Source organism: Hemitrygon akajei, chromosome 26 (assembly GCF_048418815.1).
Source record: "Hemitrygon akajei chromosome 26, sHemAka1.3, whole genome shotgun sequence".
Lineage (NCBI taxonomy): Eukaryota > Metazoa > Chordata > Chondrichthyes > Myliobatiformes > Dasyatidae > Hemitrygon > Hemitrygon akajei.
The window spans coordinates 42,927,098-42,949,236 of NC_133149.1; the positions used below are offsets into that span (position 1 = coordinate 42,927,098).

Sequence of the window (22,139 nt, forward strand, 5' to 3'; positions counted from 1 at the left end):
ATCTCTGTATAACCTATGCGGGGGGGGGGAAACAGTGGACCATATTGGAAAAGGCTGTATTACCATAACACATACTAAAATCAATGTACAGGAAGGGGCCAACATGAACAGCACCTCCACCACGATACAATGACACCAACTCCGATGGATAGGCCATGTCATCCGGATGCCTAACTCACATCTCCCTGAACAGATCCGTCACTCCCAGTTGAAGGAAGGTCAGGGAGCCCCTGGTGGGCAAAGGAAATGCTTCAAAGATGACATCAAAATCAGCCTAAAGACATTCAACTTTAATCTGAACTCTGGGAAGACATTGCACTCAATAGATACACCTGGTTGAAATCTGTTCAAGAGGGAGCTGTACCTCATGAGAACAACCTCCGCTGTGTCACAGAGAACAAGCGGCACCTGTGAGAGGAGAGACTGAAAAACGAAAAGACCCAACCACGAACCACAGCCATCACTTACTCTTGCCCACACAGCACCAGAACACATGGATCCCGGATCGGCCTCTAGAGCCACATGAGGACCCACCAATAGGCAACCCCTTAGAAGAACAGCATACTTGACTCGAGTGATCACACTGCTAGTACTTACCATAAAATTGACAGCTTCAGATGAGTGTTAGTTGGTACCATTTGAGCTGAAATCAAGCTGAGAAAGATTTAATTAGTTTCTTTTTAATATGTACAGTAGATTCCCTGTAAATCAAAAGGAATCTGGAGGGAAAAGCTTGATGGAAAATGAGAAAAGAAGAATCTGCATTTATAACCTGTTTGTAGGTTTAATTTATTTTAACATGTTTGCTGCAATTTCTTAATTAAGCATGCTAAAATTTAGACTGAAGTTTACAACCCCTCTGAGATGAAAATAACTGTCTCAGAGACTTTTATGTCTTGACAAATATAAATTTTCACAACTCAGCATAATCATTCAGCAGGTGCAGGAACTGAGTTGTTCTTTTCGTTTAAGAATATGACCTCCTGGGATAATCTTGGATCGGGATCACATTTAAAGGAAGTTTAGCAGGTGAACTGAAGCTTTGTTTAACCTGTGTTTCCCCTTTAAAACTGCTGATTATTGCTTAAGAAGCAGTGATGTAATTTAAAACTTTGGACCCATTTGTTGGGGAATTTCTGCAGTTGTTTGTTTAAACTAAAACTGTAGGTTTTGTCTTTGCAGAGAGGCCTGGTCATGAGTCATAAGTATTAGCTGCAGGTGACTTATTATTGTTATCCTAAAAGAAAAATGATGGCACTTTGAAGTAGAATATTGACTTTCTGGACTTGGGTACAAGAATTTGAATTTCTAGACCCTGTCCATTTTGTTTTTTTAAAATTATGAGCCACTTACTTTTGCCCGCATGGCACCAGAATACATGGATCCCGGATTGGCCTCTAGAGCCACATGAGGACCCACCAATAGGGAATATGAGCCATTATTTGACTGTCGTATTTTTGTTTTGCATTCCTGATGAAAGCTATTGACTTGCTTTTGCTAAATTTCTTGCGGGATCAGTAACATGCCTCCATTGAATCAACCATTCATTGAGTATATTCTATTCCACTCTCCTTCTGTCATTGTATTCTCCTTTGCACTCATTGTTCTTGTCCCACATCACCCCCCCACCCCATCACGCTGTCCGCTGCCTCTAGTTTGCTGTCAGTTGGTGGGTGAGATTGTCTCTGTCATCTTGCTTTGTGGTTCTGTGCTTTTGCTTCCAATTGGAATCTCTCTCTATCAGACACTTTGTAAGGTTATTGTCCTGTCCTCCTATGCTGTTCACTCTTGCTGCCCTGCCTCCTCTCCAAATCCTCTTCACAACCTTCTTCCTTTCTTTCTATCCCTCTGATCACAAGCAAGCACAGGCAGCATACAAAATGGTATTAAGATGCAGTTAATAGCACTGCCTTGAGCGAGTTTTGGGTTGCAACCACACACAAAAAAAATTCAGTATGTGAATGAGTTTGTTTAGCTTATTTTTTAGTAGATAGTTATAGAGAAGGTGCAGAGGAGGCTTGCCAGGATGCTGCGTGGATTAGAGAGCAGAGAGGTGACTTGATAGAGAGGTACAAGAGTGGCATAGATCCAGTGGACAGCCAGAGACTTTCTCCCAAGCAGCAATAGGAGGGGCCATAATTTTAAGGCAATTGGAGGAAAGTATGGGGGGGGGGGGGGGGGTTTGTCAGAGGTAGGATTTTTTTTTAAAACAGAGTGGTGGATGTGTGGTATGCGCTTCCAAAAGTGGTGGTGGAAGCAGGTACGTCGGGGATATTTAAGAAACACTTAGATAGGCACATGGATGATAGAAAAACGGAGGGCTATGTGGGAGGGAAGGGTTAGATGGATTTTAGAGTAGTTTAAAAGGTCAACACAACATTGTGGGCTGAAGGCCTGTATTGTGCTGTAATGTTCTACATTCTCTGTTAGTAGACGATATTATACTCTACCGTGGGTATCATCGTAGCGCAGTGGTTAGCACGATGCTATTACAGCTTGTGATGTCAGAGCTCAGAGTTCAATTCCGGCATTACTTGTAAAGAGTTTGTACGTCCTCCCCATGTGGGTTTTCTGTGGGTGCTCTGGTTTCCTCCCACAGTCCAAAGACATGCCAGCTAGGTTAACTGGTCATTGTAAATTGTTCCATGATTAGGTTAAGCTTAAATCAGGGTTGTCAAAAGATTGCAGGACAGTGCAACTCAAAGGGCCAGAAGGGCCTACTTGGCACTGTATCTTTAAATAAATAAGTAACTAAATTATAGGCAGACTGAGCAGCCACCCTGAGACCAAGAACACCCTCCTGCTTCTGAGATTTGCAGTAATGGGGCCTCCAACTATTCATGAGTGTGCAGTTCACTTAATGTGCTGTTGGTTCTGTTGAACATGTTTTGAAAGTAATTGCAAAAAAAAATTCATGAATGCCAACACTGACAAATACTGAAGATGAGATGAGAATCATGAGGAAGCAAATTAACATAAGCAGATTGTGTTGCCATCATTGCTTTAATCCTCAATTTGCAATGTATTTTATGAAAGATATGGCTGGAACGATGTTGTCTACTTTAAGTCTGTCACCAGTTTGATATGTGGTTTAAAAAAATCAGCAAGTTAACAACTGAAGGTTACTTAAACAGTATATGTGTTAATGTCAGCAAAAAAAAAAGCAAAATGCTGCAGGAAATTAGCAGGTCAGACAGCATCCATGGAGGAAAATGGACAGTTGATATTTTAAATCAAGACTTTTAATCTGAACCAAACAGTGACTTGCCATTTCCCTCCACAGACGTTGCTCAACCTTGTGAGAACCTCTGACAATTTTTTTTGCTCCAGATTCCAACATCTGCAGTCTCTTGTGTCTCTTCGATATTAATGTAAGTCATTGCCCGGTTAACAGAACATTTGTTTCAGAGTATGTAGCATCCAGGTTTGAATTCTGCTCTAGAGACTTGAGTACAATGACAGATTCAGGAGTTCACGTTAAATCAAGCCCCAGCCTGTATTCTGACATTTTTAACAGATTCCACAACAGAATTTTGAAACGTACTATGGTATTCCTCCAATCATTATTACCAAAATGAGATAAAGTAGCTGATTATTATGATATTGGGAACTTGCTGTGTGCAGATTTGTTCTGTCATGTTCACTAGTCTATCACTCAAAGAAGTGCTGTTTTTTCAGGAGATCCTGTGAGACAAATGGTAGATGTAATTCTTTCAAAGAAAGATGACAGATTAGGTGTAAAATATGGTATCCATGGAAATAAGGCAGAGGTTGTTGGCAAACACTTCAATGTTTGCTTGCTGGTTTATATCTGAAATGCTCTGATTACTGGAGAAACTACAAGAAGTTACACCTGGATAACAGTTGACCTCTCATGTTTGGAAAAGCCAAGCTAAAAATAGCGTGTGGCACAGCTGATGAAAATATCCTTCAAGTCCTGCTAATACATACTTGCGCATATGCCTTGACCCAAAACAGCAACCATTTCTTCCTCTTCATAGATGCTACCTGACCTGCTGAGTTCCTCCAGTATTTTGTGTCTGTTGTTCTGGATTTCAAGCATCTGTAGAATCTCGTGTGTTTACAAGTCCTGGTTCTGCTGTCTATGTTTAAGTTTCATAATTCATTTTGGAATAACTAAAAGCAGACCTTTGCTTACAGTTAGTGGCACAACATCATAGTGGTTAGATTAACACTTTACAGTAGCTGTAAAATGGGGTTCAGTTCCTGCCACTGTAAGGAGTTTGTACGTTCACACTGTGACCGTGTGGGTTTCCTCTGGGTGAACCGATTTCCTCCCACATTCCAAAGACATATGGGGTAGGGTTGGGAAATTGTGGGCATATGTTGGCACTGAAAGCACAGCGACACTTGTGGTGGAGTTGGAGCGGTCAATGCAACACTATGACAGTTCAGGGTGTCGAAAATTTGGTGTTCTCTATAACGAGTTTCTATGTTTTCCCGTGAACTGCATGGGTTTCCGGCGGGTGCTCCAGTTTCCTTCCACAATCCAAAGACATACTGGTTAGTAGGTTAATTGTAAGTTGCCCTGTGATTAGGCTAGGGCCAAATCAGTAGGCTGCTGGCAGTGTGGCTCGAAGGGCCTGTCTGCATTGTATTTCTAAATAAATAAATAAATAATTTCCTCCCCCCCCCCACAGATGCTGCTCAACCTGCTTGGTCCATTCAGCAGATTGTTTGTTGTAACAAATTCCTGTATCTGCAGTCTCTTGTGTCTCTCTACCTTTCAAATTGGCTGTTCCAAAAATGACAGGTCAACTGTTGTCCAGGATTTTAATAGCAATGTGTGATGTATAAACTGGGAAGTTAACACTGTTGGGCTTAGCAGTGGTGAAATCCAGTGATCAGATTAGCCATTGAAATTTATCATCTGGTCTTGGTCTAGAACCCCAAATGGTTATCTTTTCACTCAAGTGCTAAGGATGGGCCAGCGTCCACTGGAAAGTACTTTTGGATGCAAAGGCAAATGGACTTGCATGATCATTGCCATTGTAAAATGGTCCATAGCTATCCTGTAAATGATGATGCTGAATATTAAATATGCAATTGTGTAATGTATACATTACATTTCCACAGTTTAAATGTTGATGCTATCCTTATAGTCATGTAAAAGTGTTGATAGTGTAAAACCATATTGCACTCTTTATAGGAAATAGTGGCCACACTAGGGTTACACATGCCATAAATCACAGAACAGTATTTAACAATCATCTCTATTGCTCATATGTTTTCCATTAGTCCCGTGGAATATACGATTAGTTGTGACCCAAGATGAGGAATTAAACATAAAAAATATTTTTATGGATTATTATTTACAGTTTCTCTTGGAGATGTCTTGGTGAACTTTAAATTTGATGTTGCATGTGTAGAAGGATTTGCGTACCTTTTGAGTTGCCCAACTCTCTCACCTGTGGGTATCTGGTCACAGGTCTTGGATGATCTGACTATTCGATGAGGAAAGGCGGGTACAAGTGGGAAGTTACCTTGTAAATGCTACAATTGTTGTTCAGTCTCAAAGCAGCTACATGGCTTTTGACTTCATTACTCTACACACCTGCCCTTCTGTTCAGCACTGTAAACCACCTCGTGTTTTAAAAAATGAAGAAAAGTGTTCTTCCATCCTGAAGAGTTCTTGCACTGTCACTTCAGCAGCGATATGTCATCTGCAAAGTCATCGTGCTCTCGGCGAAGGCAGCGGATACAGCGCCACTGAAACACCATCAGGCACAGGGGCAGCATGAAAAGAGCACAAATGGCTGCCATCACGTACGCAATTGTCATCAGTGTTGACTCATCTGTCTGTGGAATGTTGTAGCCACAGTCCTCCATGTTTGTACTGAAGAAGGGACCCTCCACCGTGGCTGAACGGAATTCATCGTGCACTGCAAGCAAAGGTTAGGGAAAAGGTTAGCCTCCATGTAGGATGTTTGTCCTGTAATCCTTTGGTTAGTCTACTGTACTGTATGCCTCTTTACATTGATGGTTTTCAGATTCCTGTATGGGCTTGACCCTCACTCTGTGTGTTGCAAATTCCGGGGTATGTGATCTTGTAATCTGCAGCTCCACAATCTTAAGGTAACAACACTCCTGTAAACTCTGACTCCTTGATTATACTGCAAGTTAATTACTATTTTCAGCTATCCACTCTCCCTCTTACACCCACACACACACTTACTTCTTACTCTCTGCTCCCACTCTCTTCCTCTTGCCCCTCCCTCCCTCTCCTACTCCACATGCCCTCTACCCCCTCCACTCTCTCAATATTGCTCTCTCTCAGGGAAAATCATCACTATGGCATCTATCCCATCATGTTCAGTGTGAATTTTGTACATTACAATGAGATTACCTAACTGTCTGTTTAATTGCTCCTTGTTGGACCATGCCTCTCTGTATAATCAATCTAGTGAACCTTACTCGTGTTTCTTCAAGTACCTTTGGAGCAGTGAAGCAAATTTGTTACTGTGGCATTCTATTCAAGGAGAGATCTGCTGTCTAAAGGCCTCAGATCGGAAAGGTTAACCAGGTTTCTTTTTCCACACATGCTGCTTGATCTGCCGTGTGTTTCCTGCATGTTTGATTTTATTTCAGGTCTCCAGCTTGCTTTTATTTGCACCAGTCTCATGCTGGTTATGGTAGGTGCTATCTGAAAATGAATAAATGTAATTTCATTGAATCATATTTAATTATTTTTGCGTCTGGCTTCTTCCCTCTTCGTTTCAAGACATGATGAAGGTCCATATGCCAGTGTGCATTGGAAGAAGTTGATGTGAAGTCTGTGGTGGGATAAGCTAAATAGCAGATGTGTGTATTTGGTAAATGACTAATTTTTTTAGGCAATACAGGTATTTTGATTATTTCAGTACTTTAAATTGTCAGATATACTGGAGGGAACTACACAGACAGTGATAAACCTATCACTAAACATTAGCAGGATGAGAGGTTTTGCAAAATTAGAGAAAGAACCATTGCTGGCTGTTATGTTTTTAATATTTAGTGCAGGATTTGGATGTATTCAGTCTACAACTTGGGATCCAAATTCACAACTCCTTGAAAGTGGCTACACAGGTCAATAAGGTGGTTAAGAAGGCTTATGGAATGCTTGCTTTTATTAGTCGAGGCGTTGAGTTCAAAAGTCAGGAGGTATGGTGCAACTTTATAAAACTCTGGTGAGGCCACATCTGGAGTATTGCATACAGTTCTGGTCGCCCCACTGTAGGAAGAATGGGGCTTTGGAGAGGGTGCAGAAGAGGTTCACCGGGATGCTGCCTGGTTTAGAGGGCATGTGCTATCACGAGAGGCTGGACAAACTTGGGTTGTTTTCTCTGGAGTGGCGGAGGCTGAAGGGGAGATTTGATAGAAGTTTATAAGATTGAGAGGCATAGATAGACAAGGAGTATCTGTTTCCCAAGGTTGAAATGTGTAATACCTGAGGGCAAGCATTAAAGGTGAGAGGGTAGGTTCAAAGAGGATGTGAGGGGGCGAGATGGAGGGTAATGGACATGGTGTAGGTAGGAGGGATTAGTGTTTAGCTGGTTTGGCACAACATTGTGGGCTGAATGGCCTGTTCTGTGCTGTTCTATGTTCTATCTCCTCAGCCCACAACATTGACTGTTTATTCGTCTCTACAGATGTTACCTGACCTGCTGAGTTCCTCCAGCATTTTGTGTGTTGCTCTGGATTTCCAGCAACTACACAATCTCTTGAGTTTAATTCTTATTGCTTTCATTTTAGTACTGATTCTGCATTAGATTTCTGAATGGACAATAAACCCATTTACACTATCTCACTATTTTTTTGCTCTCTATTTAATTGAATGTATATGTATGTAGTAGTAGTAGGCCTCCGTTAGTCTTGATAGACCATGGATTTGCACCTTGGGAAGTTTCCAGGGCGCAAGCCTGGGCAAGTTTTTTTTTTAAATGGAAGACCGGCAGTTGCCCAAGTTGCAAGTCTCCCCTCTCCACACCACCGATGTTGTCCAAGGGAAGGGCATTAGGACCCATACAGCTTAGCACCAGTGTCGTCACAGAGCAATGTGTGGTTAAGTGCCTTGCTCAAGGACACACACGCAAGCCTCTGCCAAGGCTTGAATTAGCGACCTTCAGGTAACTAGACAAATGCCTTAACCACTTGTTATATACCCCTAGGGTTCATTTTTCCTGTGGACTATCACTTTAAAATGCCGAGAGAATGAGACTGACTTTTGGACACTGTTTGAGCAGCTCCAGAGAGAGAGAGGGGTGGTGTTATTTGAGGGACAATCGATGTTATGATTTCTCTGCAGCTTGTTTTGAATATACAAGGACACACAGACACACATGCTCAGAATCAAGATGGATTCGGTCAATGGAAGACACCAGTGAATTGGTCGCTGGTTTAAACTTTCAGTAGCCCAAAACGGGTGAGTTGAGATCGATCTAGAGTATTGATAAATTACTCTCAAACTTCTGCAACTGGAAGTTTGCAGAGAAGAAAGGAAAGGAAGGTTTGAAACAGAAGAAACCTAGTGACTAAGAGATCACTATTTGGACTCTCTCTCCAAGTAGCCCATAAGGGTGAGTTTGTTTCCATTCGGTTACGAAAGTGTAATTGTCACTTAGTTAATCCACAGGAGTGGGTTCTCTGGTGAGGGGAAAGCCTTTGTGAATACTACATGTGTGTTAACCCTTTGTCTGGGTGTGGTAGTTCACTGAAGAAAGGCACCCCTGTGGCAAATCACTGTTGGAGTTATTTCGTATGTCGTGGAACTGGATAAGTGGCTGTCATGTTGTGTGGATTGGGGTAACCTTATGGAATCTGCTGGTGTGTTGACCCTTGCCTGGGTGGTGGTTCCCTTGAAGATGGTCCCCTTTGTGATAAGCTGCTGTTGGTGATAATCCATACATGGATTCTGTTTGAGTATCCAGCGGCCACCACTTTGAGATGTCCCGTAGCTGAATTCGGGTGTGGTACCACTTGTGTTGAAAGGATATTCGTTGAAGATCACTGTTGGTGATATTTTGTCTGGGGAGTGGAATAACTTCGGAGATAAAAACTACTGCTATTGTTATTTTGTATTGCTGTCGTGGAATCTGTAGAATATTGACATAATTGCCTTCTCACAACATTCGCCTTTGGAATACAAACATCTCACATTAATTAACCTGTGCATTTGAACTGAATTTTATTATATACCATTGTAAGACTGTATCACTTACCACCTAAGCTTGAAGAAGTTTTGGGGGTTTATATATTTACACCTATATATGCATAACACCATTAACTCTTGATTTACCTGGTTTAAGATACTATATGACGTAGTTACTAATAAAGTAGTGTTTTGTTAACAGCAAAACCAGACGCTGGGTGTGTTCTAATGTTACTGATATTTTACAGGGTTGCGTGTACGTAACAATATATTATTGTAATTTATAATGTATTACAAAGTAATATTTCCACAAACTAAATCTCATGACATATTTCAGTGATATGAAACTTGATTCAGATATTTTTCTAAATGGTAGAGAATACTGGTCCCTCATTGTAGGAAGGATGTGGAAGCTTTAGAGAGGGTGCAGAGGAGATTTACCAGGATGATGCCTGGATTGGAGAGCATGTCTTAGGAGGAAAGATGAGTGAACTAGTGCTTTCCTCTCTGAACCAAAGGAGGATGAGAGATGATTTGACAGAGGTGTACAAGAACAACAACCATTGCACTTCAGAGTTATATGTTTGTTGCAACAAGCTGTAAAATACAGGGCTGCCCTTAAACCTTTGTTCTTTACCACCCCTTACTGTGTCATCATCAATGGGGATGGGAGAGGTTCCAGAGGATTGGAAGGGTGCAGATGTTGTTCCCTTATTCAAGAAAGGGAGTTGAGATAGCCCAGAAAACTATAGTTGATGGAAAAGATCCTGAGAGGCAGGATTTATGAACAGTTGGAGAGGCATAATGTGATTAGGAATAGTCAGCATGGATTTGTCAGAGGCAGGTCATGCCTTACGAGCCTGATTGAGTTTTTTTGAGGATGTGTCTAAATACATTGATGAAGGTAGAGCAGTAGATGTAGTGTATATGGATTTCAGCAAGGCATTTGATAAGGTACCTAATAAATATAATTTATCTAAAACCCATTTTTTTAGATATTTACAAGTTAGAAATTTTCTATATAATGAACTAAAGTCTTTTTCGAAAGAATGTCCATTGGACATTACAGAAAGAATTTTAGCTCTCAATCCTTGTCAAAAGGGTTTAGTAGCTATCATTTATAATATGATTATGAATGTACAACCAGATATATCAGAAAAAATTAAGAAGGAATGGCAGGAAGAATTGCATTGCCCTATATCTACTGGGCAATGGGAAAAAATTTTTATCATTGGTAAACTCATCCTCTATCTGTGTTAAACATGCTCTAATACAATTTAAGGTTGTACATAGAGCTCACATGTCTAAAGATAAACTTGCTCGATTTTATTCTTATGTTAATCCAACCTGTGACAGATGTCATTCTGATATTGCTTCGTTGACCCATATGTTTTGGTCTTGTCCTTGTTTACAAAACTATTGGAAAGATATTTTTAATATTATTTCAAGAGTCTTAAATATTAATCTCCAACCACATCCTTTTACCGCAATTTTTGGTCTACCAATGATAGATAATAAGCGTTTATCTGCTTCACCCCAACGAATGATTGCATTTATTACACTAATGGCTAGAAGATCTATTTTACTGAATTGGAAAGAAATTAACCCTCCAACTGTATTTCAGTGGTTTTCTCAAACTATTTCCTGTTTGAGTTTAGAAAAAATTAGAAGTGTGGTTTTTGATTCTTCAGTTAAATTTGAGGAAACTTGGAGACCATTTATTCAACATTTTCATATGAATTAAATGGTCTGATCCTGAACCTTATTGTTACTATCCTGAATTGTGTGGATGGAGGTTGGGAGTCATCGGCACTACTGTATGTATTTAACATTATACAATTGCCCATGTTGGTTAGTTTTTTTTTAGTTTTTTTTTGGGGGGGGGGTTTCTTTTTTTCTTAATTCCTTTACATTAATACTATGAGTTTGGGAGACTTTATGTATTGATTAATACATATCAGATTGTTAATTAATCTATTATGTACTCTCAAATGTTTTGTACTTATATTTTACTTATGTTTTTCTTAAAAATTAATAAAAAGATTTGAAAAGAAAGAAAGATAAGGTACCCCAGACAAGGCTCATTGAGGAAGTAAGGAGGCACGGGATCCAAGGGGGTATTGCTTTGTGGATCCAGAACTGGCTTGCCCACAGACGGCAAAGAGTGCTTGTAGACGGGTCATTCTGCATGGAGGTCGGTCACCAGTGGTGTGTCTCAGAGATCTGTTCTGGGACCCCTACTCTTTGTGATTCTTTATAAATGACCTGGATGAAGAAGTGGAGGGATGGGTTAGTAAGTCTGCTGATGACACAAAGGTTGGGGCTGTTGTGGATAGTGTGGAGGGCTGTCAGAGGTTACAGCGGGACATTGACAGGATGCAAAACTGGGCTGAGAAGTGGCAAATGGAGTTCAACCCAGATAAGTGTGAGGTGGTTCATTTTGGTAGGTCAAATATGATGGCAGAATAGAGTATTAATGGTGAGACTCTTGGCGGTGTGGAGGATCAGAGAGATCTTGGGGTCCAACTCCATAGGATACTCAAAGCTGCTGTGCAGGTTGACTCTGTGGTTAAGGCAGCATATGGTGCATTGGCCTTCATCAACCATGGGATTGAGTTCAAGAGCTGAGAGGTAATGTTGCAGCCATATAGGACCCTGGTCAGATCCCACTTGGAGTACTGTGCTCAGTTCTGGTCGCCTCACTAGAGGAAGGATGTGGAAACCATAGAAAGGGTGCAGAGGAAATTTACAAGGATGTTACCTGGATTGGGGAGCATGCCTTATGAGAATAGGTTGAGTGAACTTGGCCTTTTCTCCTTGGAGCAACGGAGGATGAGAGGTGACCTGATAGAGTCTGGCAGGAATTCCTGCAATGCCTGAACCTTGAGTGATGCTGTAATTAATTTTTCTGTGTCACTGCTGCCTTTGGCACGTGACTGCAGTCATTTTTTGATGCTGCACAGAAATTGAGTAGAAACTCAATAAAGCCAAAACTAGCAGCAGTCAGAGTCTGCATACAGAAGAGGTCGACAGTGTTCGCTGTGCTGTGCTGTGCAAACCTTGCAATTGCAGAGAACAGAAGAGATTTAGCAGATACTGGAGGAACTCAGCAGGTCAGGCAGCATCCATGGAAATGAGTAAACGGTCAATGTTTCAGACTGAGACCTTTCATCAGTACAGGGAAGCATGTCCTGTACCCATGAGTATTTCCAGGTGTACTAATGAGGCATGCAATAAGGCACTATAATACCATGGGTGGGTAAAGAGCAATGCATAGCTAAAGACAGGTACTAATAATGGGCTTAGCAACCGTATGATAACATGCTACCTCAAGTACAGAGTCTTGCACAGCTCCCTCATCTCTTACCATGTACCTCTCCAGTTCACTTTCTCCTTGAAGCATGCAGCTAATCCCTGTTTGAATGATGTTATGGGTGGCAGAAAACAAACTAAATCAGGCTTTGCAATTCGTAACTGGGTCCAGGAGGTTCACAAGAATGATCCGAGGTATGAAAGGGTTAATACATGAGCATTTAGAACATAAGAAATAGAGGCAGGAGTAGGCCATCTGGCCCATCGAGCCTGCCCTGCCATTCAATAAGATCATGGCTGATCTGTCCGTAACTCAGCTCCATCTACCTGCCTTTTCCCCATAACCCTTAATTCCCCTACTATGTAAAAACCTATCTAACTGTTTCTTAAATATATTTAATGAAGAAGCCTCAACTGCTTCCTTGGGCAGAGAATTCCACAGATTCACCACTCTCTGGGAAAAATAGTTTCTCCTCATCTCCGCCCTAAATCTTCTCCCCTGAATCTTGAGGCAATGTCCCCTAATTCTAGAGTCACCTACCAATGGAAACATCTTTCCTACTTCTATCTTATCTCTTTCAAAATTTTGTATGTTTCTATAAGATCCCTTCTCAGTCTTCTGAATTCCAGCGAATATAGTCCCAGGCGACCCAATCTCTCCTCGTAGGTTAATCCCTTTATCCCTGGAATCAACCTGGTGAACTTCCCCTGCACTGCCTCAAAAGCTGGTATATCCTTCCTCAAGTATGGAGACCAGATCTGCACACAGTACTCCAGATGAGGTCTCACCAGCACCCTGTATATTGCAGCATGACATCCCTGCTCTTGAATTCAATCCCTCTAGCAATGAAGGCCAACATTCCGTTTGCCTTCTTAATAACCTGTTGTACCTGCAAGCCAACCTTTTGTGATTCATGCACAAGCACTCCCAAGTCCCTCTGCACAACAGCATGCTGCAATCTTTCACCATTTAAGTAATAATCTGCTCTTCTATTATTTCTTCCAAATGGATGATCTTGCATTTACCAACGTTGTATTCCATCTGCCAGACCTTGGCCCACTCACTTAACCTATCTATATCCCTCTGCAGACTCTCCACATCCTCTGTACAATTTGCTTTTCCACTCAGTTTAGTGTCATCAGCAAATTTTACTACGCTACACTCAGTCCGCTCTTCCAAATCATCAATGTAAATGGTAAACAGCTGCGGGCCCAGCACCGACCCCTGCAGCACCCCACTCACCACAGACTGCCAACCGGAGAAACACCCATTTATACCAACTCTCTGGATTGGTTAACCAATCCACTATCCATGCCAATACACTTCCTCCGACTCCATGCATCTTTATCTTATTTATAAGTCTCTTGTATGGCACCTTATCGAACGCCTTCTGGAAATCCAAGTATACGACTTCCACCTGTTCCCCTCTAGCCACTGCACTTATTATCTCCTCAAAGAACTCCAGGAAGTTTGTCAAACAGGACCTGCCCTTTCTGAATCCATGCTGCGTCTGTCTAATGGAACCACTCCTTTCTAAATGTTTCGCTATTTCTTCCTTAATGACAGCTTCAAGCATTTTCCCGACTACAGATGTTAAGCTAACTGGTCTATAGTTGCCTGTCTTTTGCCTACATCCTTTTTTATAAAGTGGCATAACATTTGCTGTTTTCCAGTCTGCCAGGACCTGCCCAAAGTCTAGAGAATGTTGGTAAATGATTACCAACGCGCCTACTATAACCTCTGTCAATTCCCTCAGCACCCTCGGATGCATCCCATCAGGACCAGGGGACTTAACTACTTTCAGGCCCTCAAATTTTGCTCATTACTATCTCTTTAGTGACAGTGATTTTATTGAGGTCCTCACCTCCCATTTCATCCATAACATCCTTCTTTGGCATATTAGACGTGTCCTCCACCGTGAAGACCGACACAAAATAGTCGTTCACTGCCTCAGCCATTTCCTTACCATCCAATATCAATTTTCCCTTCTCGTCTTCGAAGGGACCTACGTTGACTTTAGCCACCCTCTTCCACTTTATATATTTATAAGACTTTTGCTATCTGTTTTTATATTTTGTGCTAATTTACTTTCATACTCTATCTTCCCTTTCCTTAATTTCTTGTTTGATGGTTCTGGGTGACTCGCTGGAATTTGAGAATGAGGAGGGATCTCATTGAAACCAATAAAATATAGAAAGGTCTAGATAAAGTAGATGTTTCCTATAGTGGGGAGTCTAGGGCCAGAGGGCACAATCTCAGATTAAAAGGACATCCCTTTAGAACAGAAATGAGAAGGAGTTTCCTTAGTCAGAGTGTGGAATTCATTGCTACAGACGGCTGTGGAGGCCAAGTCATGGAGTATATTTAAAGTGGAGGCTGAAAGGTGTCAAAGGTTATAGGGAGAAGGCAGGAGAATGTGGGTGAGAATGATAATGAATCAGCCATTTATGAAATGCCGGCACCGACTCTATGGACTGAACGGTCTAATTTTGCTCCAATGTTTTATGGTCAATATCCTAACTTATTGTTAGTTCAACAGGCCTGCAAGACATTTCAATATTTTCAGCTGCTCCATATGTACACTGGTTGAAATCTAGTGCAATAAATTGGATTTCTGATTGACAAGCTTGCAAGAGTTTGTAAAGCACAAAACTCAGGAAAGGCTAAATTTGCTAATACCTTTTTGTTATTAAAGTAAGCGCTGTCTAATGTCTGTATCATGCAAGACCAAATCCAATTAAACACAGAGTGAAGAAGCAGAGTTGGGCAGCAATATAGTCTCCTACTGAGGAAGTCAAGGATAGAGTTGCAGAGGGAGGTACAGAAGCCCAGGTTTTGAAGTTCCAATTGCCTTGACAAACTTCACCAATTACAAACTACTTTGACTTCTCCTTAACTCTGCCAAGCTTGGCTGTGAAAGGAGGAGGAGTGGGCATGAGGCTAGCAATCCATCCCAAAGCTACAGAAGTTACAAAGACCTCATCCCTGGGAGAGGAAAGATCTTTGATGCACTACATATGGGGACAACTTGAAATACTGGCTCAGGACAGAGGACTCTGGCGAGCTGCTGTTGATGGCCTATAACCCAGTAGGGGTGATGGGCTTAAATAAGTAAGTTTGAGGTTACCAATTTATTTTAAGGTAGTTCCCAGTACTAGGAACCAAGATGAATTGATCCATTATGTTAGATTAAGAACAGGATTATGGGCAGGTGCAATGTTTGGCAACAGCGCTATCTGACATGATCTTTTGCTGAGGTGAGGAGGACCTTCTGAAGGAAGGCAGACACCCCCCCATGAATATGAGGAGCAAGTACCAGTGACCCAGTCTCGTGTTGTGCTGAGTCAGAACAGGAATTGGTCATTTTCATGAATGTTGTATTCGGTCTGTGATGAGAAATAGGACAAATAAATAGGATTCATCACACTCACCATGACAGGTGCTAACCGCAAATCCAATGCGCTTTCGGGCACGGTCAAAGACTACGTAAAAGCCTTCCATGATGACAGCTCCCATCACAGTTCCTGTGGTGGACTGGGAGATGGCGAACTTGTAGCAGTCATCCTGCGAGGTGGCCACGTCTTCTACTGGACGTAGATATTGCTAGGTTTTAGAGAAATGAAGAAATCAATCAGATGCATTCCATTAAGCAGAAGAAATAAAAGCAGAGGTAGTCAGTAGCATTGAGGCTGCTCAATCATTCACTACGATCAGTACCCAAATGTTATTTTCCTGTACTATCCCCATATCTTGATTCTCTTAAGTGCACAGAAATCTGTCCATCTGTTTGAATGGGTTCTATGGCCTCATGCATAGAAAATTCAAAAGGTTCTCCACCCACTTAGTGAAGCTTAAATGGCTCACTCTTCATTCTCAGTCTACATCCCCTTATCTTAGACTCCTTAGTCATGGGAAACACCTCCCTGCTCCCGTCTGTTAAGCTCTTTAAGAATTTTGTATTTTTCAATGAAATCTCCTCTCATTCAGGAACAGGAGCCTGAAGAGAGTCACTAGACATACTTCCCCTTCCACTATCAGATTTCTGAAAGGGCTATAAACAGTACCTCACTATTTTTGATTTCTTTTTGTACTAAAATTTAATTTAATTTTTCATACATATTTCTTTTTGTAATGTATAGCATTTTTATGTATTCTACTGCGCTGCTGCAAAACAACAAATTTCATGACTGACTTCAGTGAAATTAAACCTGATTCTGATTCTTCTAAATTGTAGAGAATTCTGGTCCCTTATTATGTGAAAGCTTTAGAGAGGGTGCAGAAGCTATTTACCAGGATGCTGCCCGGATTAGAGAGCATGTCTTGAGGAAATTTTGAGCAGTCTACGGCATTTCTCTCTGCAGTGGAACAGGGTGTGAGATGACTTGATAGAGGTGTACAAAATGAAAACAAGCCCAGATTGAGTGGACAATCAGAAACTTTTTCCCAAGTGGAAATGGCTAATATGATGGAGCATTAGTTTAGGGCAATTAGAGGGAAGTATAGTGGGGGAGGAATCTCAGAGGTAAGGTTTTACAGAATGGTGGGTGCATGGAACACAATGCCAGGGACGCTGGTAGAGACAAATACATTAGGGACATTTAAGAGACTTTTTCCACAGTGATTGCTCCCTACACATCTCCCTTGTCCATTTGTCCCTCCCCACTAATCTCCTTCCTGGCACTTACCCTTGTAAGCAGAACAAGTGCTACACCTGTCCCTACACCTCCTTCCTCACTACCATTCAGGGCCCCAAACAGTCCTTCCAAGTGAAGCAACACTTCATCTGTGAGTCTGTTGGGGTCATGTACTGTATCTGGTGCTCCCGGTGTGGTCTCCTGTATATCTGTGAGAACCGACATAGATTGGGAGACAGCTTTGCTGAGCACCTACACTCTATCCGCCAGAAAAAGCGGGATCTCCTGATGGCCACCCATTTCAATTCTACTTCCCGTTCCCATTCCAATATGTCAGTCCAAGGCCTTCTCTACTGTCGTGATGAGGCCACACTCAGGTTGGAGGAGCAACACCTTGTATTCTGTCTGGGTCGCCTCCAACCTGATGGAACGAACATCGATTTCATGAAATTCCAGCAATGCCCCTCCCCCACTCCTTCACCATTCCCCAATCCAATCCCCTTTCCCTCTCTCACCTTATCTCCTTACCTGCCCATCACCTCCCTCTGGTGCTCCTCTCCCTTTTCTTTCTTCCTTGGCCTTCTGTGCTCTCCTATCAAACTCCACCTTCTCCAGGCCTTTATCTCTTTCACCAATCAACTTCCCAGCTCTTTCCTTCACCCCCCACCTCCTGGTTTCACCTATCACCTTGTGTTTCTTCCACCCTTTTCCCCCCTCCACCTTCTAACTCTGACTCCTCATCTTTTTTTTTCTCTAGTCCTGATGAAGGGTCTTGGCCTGAAATGTCGACTGTACTCTTTTCCATAGATGCTGCCTGGCCTGCTGAGTTCCTTCAGCATTTTGTGTGTGTTGTCTGTGTTGGTTGACAAAATACTGAAGTGTGGTCTAATGAGATTTCTTCACTCGTATTCACATCGTCCTGTATAAAGATTAATGTACCATTTTCCCCATTGATGACTTGTACCTACCAATGTGCTTTAAGTGAGTTGTGTACAAGCTCATATAAGTGCCACTGATCATCAGCTCTACTTAGCCTCTGATCACTTAACCAACAATCTACTTTTCTGTTTTGTGTGCCAACACAGAAAACCTCACACTTTGCTATACTATATAACATTTATTAATAACTTGGTCACTCACTTAGCTTGTCCATAACCCCTTGAAGCCTCAATACATCATGTTCTCACAATCCTATTTACTGAATGCAATACTCTAGATGTGACCTAACCAGAGTTTTATAAAGTTGCAATGTAACCTCTTCACTTTTGAACTCAATGCTTCAACTAATAAAAGCAAGCATTCCATCAATCTTCTTGACCAACTTATTGACCTGTGTAGCCACTTTCAAGGAGTTATGAACTTAGATCCCAAGATCTTTCTGCTACATTGAAGAAACAGCCTCTAATTCAAATAGATCTAGCTGAGATCAGTTCTAATTCTTCCAAGCTACTCTGTGTAAATAGCCAAGCTGCTTCTATCACACTTCAAAAGCCAACTCCTCTGTCTGGCTATCGATTTTTCAATTCTGTTCCATTTCTTTGCTTCATTATTCAAAAGAAGACACATCCTTATGCAGGCTGATTTATGAAAAAGCAAAGTAGAGGATAAATGAGAAGAAAGAGCAGAGAGAAGGCTGGATTAATGGTTCCAATTCTGGTGTTGAGACTAGGTATATACTCTCAGTGGCCATTTTATTAAGCACACCTGCTCATTAATGCAAATATCTAATCAACCAATCATGTGGCAGCAACTCAATGCAATAAAAGCATACAGACATGGTCAAGAAGTTCAGTTGTTGTTCAGACCAAACACCATAATAGGGAAGAAACGTGATCTAAGTTACTTTGACCATGGAATGATTGTTGGTGCCAGACAGGGTGGTTTGAGTATCTCAGAAATTGCTGATCTCCTGGGATTTTCACACACAACAGTCTCTAGAGTTTACAGAGAATGGTGTGAAAAACAAAAAAAAAACATCTAGTGAGTGGCAGCTCTCTGAGTGAAAATGCCTTGTTAATGAGAGAGGTTAGAGGAGAGTGGCCAGACTGGGAAGTAACAGCAACTCAAATAACCATGCGTAACAACAGTGGTGTGAAGAAGAGCATCTCTGAATGCACAACACATCAAACCTTTAAGTAGATGGGCAACAGCAGCAGAAGACCATGAACATACACTCAATGGCCACTTTATTAGGTACAGGAGGTACATAATGACATGGTCACTGAGTGTACATCAGATACAGAAACGTTAACTCTGTTACTCTTAGTGAAGATGCTGCCTGACATGTCAAACAGTTCTAATATTCTTCTCTTTTTATTTCATTTTGCCAGAATTAATTGGTTCAGTCTATTAATGAAACCTGGCTTTCCTCCAAGATAGCTTATCACTATAAACTTGATTAAATAGTTTGGCACTAACATATCTGTGACTAAAAATCCTCATACCCAAGATCCATCCAGTAGCAGGAGCTCTTAGTGTTGGATTTTTTTTAAAATGAGGTGGGGTGGTGTAAACCTTAAAAAGAAATGCAGAGGTTCTAGGAAACAAATACAGGTTTGAAGGTTAAATGGATTGGATGTTGTAACTGAATGTCTTTCTGACTTACTTGTGGTAGGATAGTGATTTGGAAAGATTGATTGGTGGCTTCTCCCATGAGGTACAACGATATTGTAGGGAAGATGTGCCAGGGCGTGGTGCCAACCTGCCAGCACACCAGCTGCTCACCCAACCAGAATCCATCAGGGAACTTCTCCGTCTGTCAAAAGAGAGAGAGAAAAAATAAAAAGTGAAGGCAGTAATGATGATCATGAATATTTCATTACACTGGGAGTCTTTAATCAACACCAGATGTTGTACAAGTTTTAAAATACAGTCATTCATCATTTAAACATATGTATGTTTGATGTGTATATTAAGACTTCACACTAGGGAATCTGTTCTGTTGCAAATTCTTAAGACATATAGATGAGGAATTTACAACAGTGTCCTCACAATAATGACTATTTTCTTACATGAATTCAAAAATTTGGTTTCTCAATATTTCTTCAGGAACTACCAGTCTCTGTCCTTTTAGAAAGTTCCTTTGATATAGTTTTTTTTTGGCTTGCAAAGCACTTCGGGAAGGTATGGTATGCTAATGATGCTATTTTTCACCTATCACCTACCAACTTTTACTCCTTCTGCTCCCCCCACCTTTTTATTCTGGATTCTCCCCCTTCCTTTCCAATACTGATAAAGGATCTCGGCCCAAGATGTTCACTGTTTATTTCTCTCCATGGATGCTGCCTGGCCTGCTGAGTTCCTCCAGCATTTTGTCCTATCTTGCTGCAAGCAAAAACGATCAGCAGGCAGGGTATAAAACCAGTAACTTTTTTTTTGCTTTGGATTTCCAGAGATTTAAATAGCAAAGATAGAGCACCCCACTGTAAATCATTGCTAATCAGACACTCATTTTCATTCAGTAAACCGTGAACTGCTCAGTGATCTGAAATCCTGCCTATAGATTGTCTACCACTCTGTGTAAAATTCGCCCTCTTGCAGTCTTGTCGACTGCTTATTCATTTCACAGATGCTGCCTGACCTGCTGAGTTTCTCCAGCATTTTGTGTGTGTTGCTCTGGATTTCCACCATCTGCAGAATCTCTTGTGTTTTATAAAGTTCAAAGTAAATTTACTACATTCACAGTCACCATATACTACACTGAGTTTAATTTTACATGCATTCACGATAGAACAGAGAAATACAATAGAATCAGTGGAAAACTCCACACAAAGACTGACAAACAACCAATTTGCAAAAGAAATTTATAATAAATAAATTAATAATGATTATAAATAAATAATATCGACAGCATAAGTTGTGGAGTTCTTGAAAGTGAGTCCATAGGTTGTGAAATCAGTTTGGTGTTGAGATGAGTTAAGTTATCTACAATGGTTCAGGAGCCTGATGGTTGTAGGGTAATAACTGTATGATGTTATTACAATAATGAAGAAGAACTTGCACATATTGTCTGCTGAATTTGTCTTTCATCTAATGAGGTGTCTGAGACTTTATAGTTTCTCATCGCATTCAACTTGAGTACCACACTGGGATGGTTTCTGGATTGTTATCCTTTAATGCTGGAAATATAACAATGAGTCTATTGACATGGGGAACCAATCACAGATCTTTATCATTCTCTCTGTTGTGGTTTCAATAGCTGACAGTCCTGACCAGTAAAATGGGATGACGAAGAAATGTAGTTTAAACTTGCTTTCCTTCAATCTGCACTAATTTACCTCTATGGCACCATTGTCAATGGCTGCAGTTTAATAATTGTGCGTGTTGAACTAAGTCTAGTTATAACCCAGTGTATCATCTGGCTGATTCAATACCATACAGCACTTGACATTTCCTGGAAGAAGGTGTTTATAAACTTAACAACTGGCCAACCCATTACATATCTTCAATTACTTGCAAACCTTTGGATGAAGCTATCATGAAGTTTGACCAGTTTATGTTTCTTTCTTTCTTTGGGTTTATTTCCTCAATGTTTTTTTTACCCCAATGGGAAATTAATCTTCACCACCCTAAGATGGAGTAAAGCTGAGTTCATAGGATCTGAGGCACAAGTTATTGACCATACTTTAAGAATATTTAGATGTCAGAGTTAAGTTTTTTTTAAAAAACAGAGTGGTGGGTGTGTGGAACATCCTGCCAGGGGTGGTGTAGAGGCAGGTACATTAAGGACATTTAAGAGATTCTTAAAGAGCCACATGGATAATGGAAAAATAGAGGACTATGTAAAAGGGGAGGGTTAAATTGATCTTAGAGTAGGCTAAAAAGTTTACACAACATTGTGGGCTGAAGGAACTGTACTGTGCTGTAATGGTCTGCATAAAAAATAATTGCCTGTGTCAGAGAAATGATCCTCGATACTCGCCAATCTGATACCACAGAAATGAACTCATGGTTAGTTAGCTTCCTAAAACATGTAACTGTAGGATTCTCATGTGTTGTGTAATACTAGTTAACTGCAATGCACCTTTTGTGAATTTATAATGTT

General features: G+C 41.1%; 1 protein-coding gene across 4 annotated transcripts in view; it reads right to left on the bottom strand.

Moving 5' to 3' along the window:
* Window positions 1-764: 764 nt before the first annotated feature.
* bace1 (beta-secretase 1) overlaps window positions 765-22,139 on the bottom strand; it is a 180,112-nt gene continuing 158,737 nt past the window's right edge. For all 4 annotated transcript variants that reach the window (XM_073030064.1, XM_073030067.1, XM_073030065.1 and 1 more), the window contains 3 exons: window positions 19,701-19,850; window positions 15,893-16,064; window positions 765-5,903 (listed from right to left, as the gene is read on the bottom strand). In XM_073030064.1, the coding sequence (XP_072886165.1) occupies window positions 5,662-5,903; window positions 15,893-16,064; window positions 19,701-19,850 (564 nt within the window). In that variant the 3' untranslated portion in view covers window positions 765-5,661. The remainder of the gene's footprint in view (window positions 5,904-15,892; window positions 16,065-19,700; window positions 19,851-22,139) is intronic.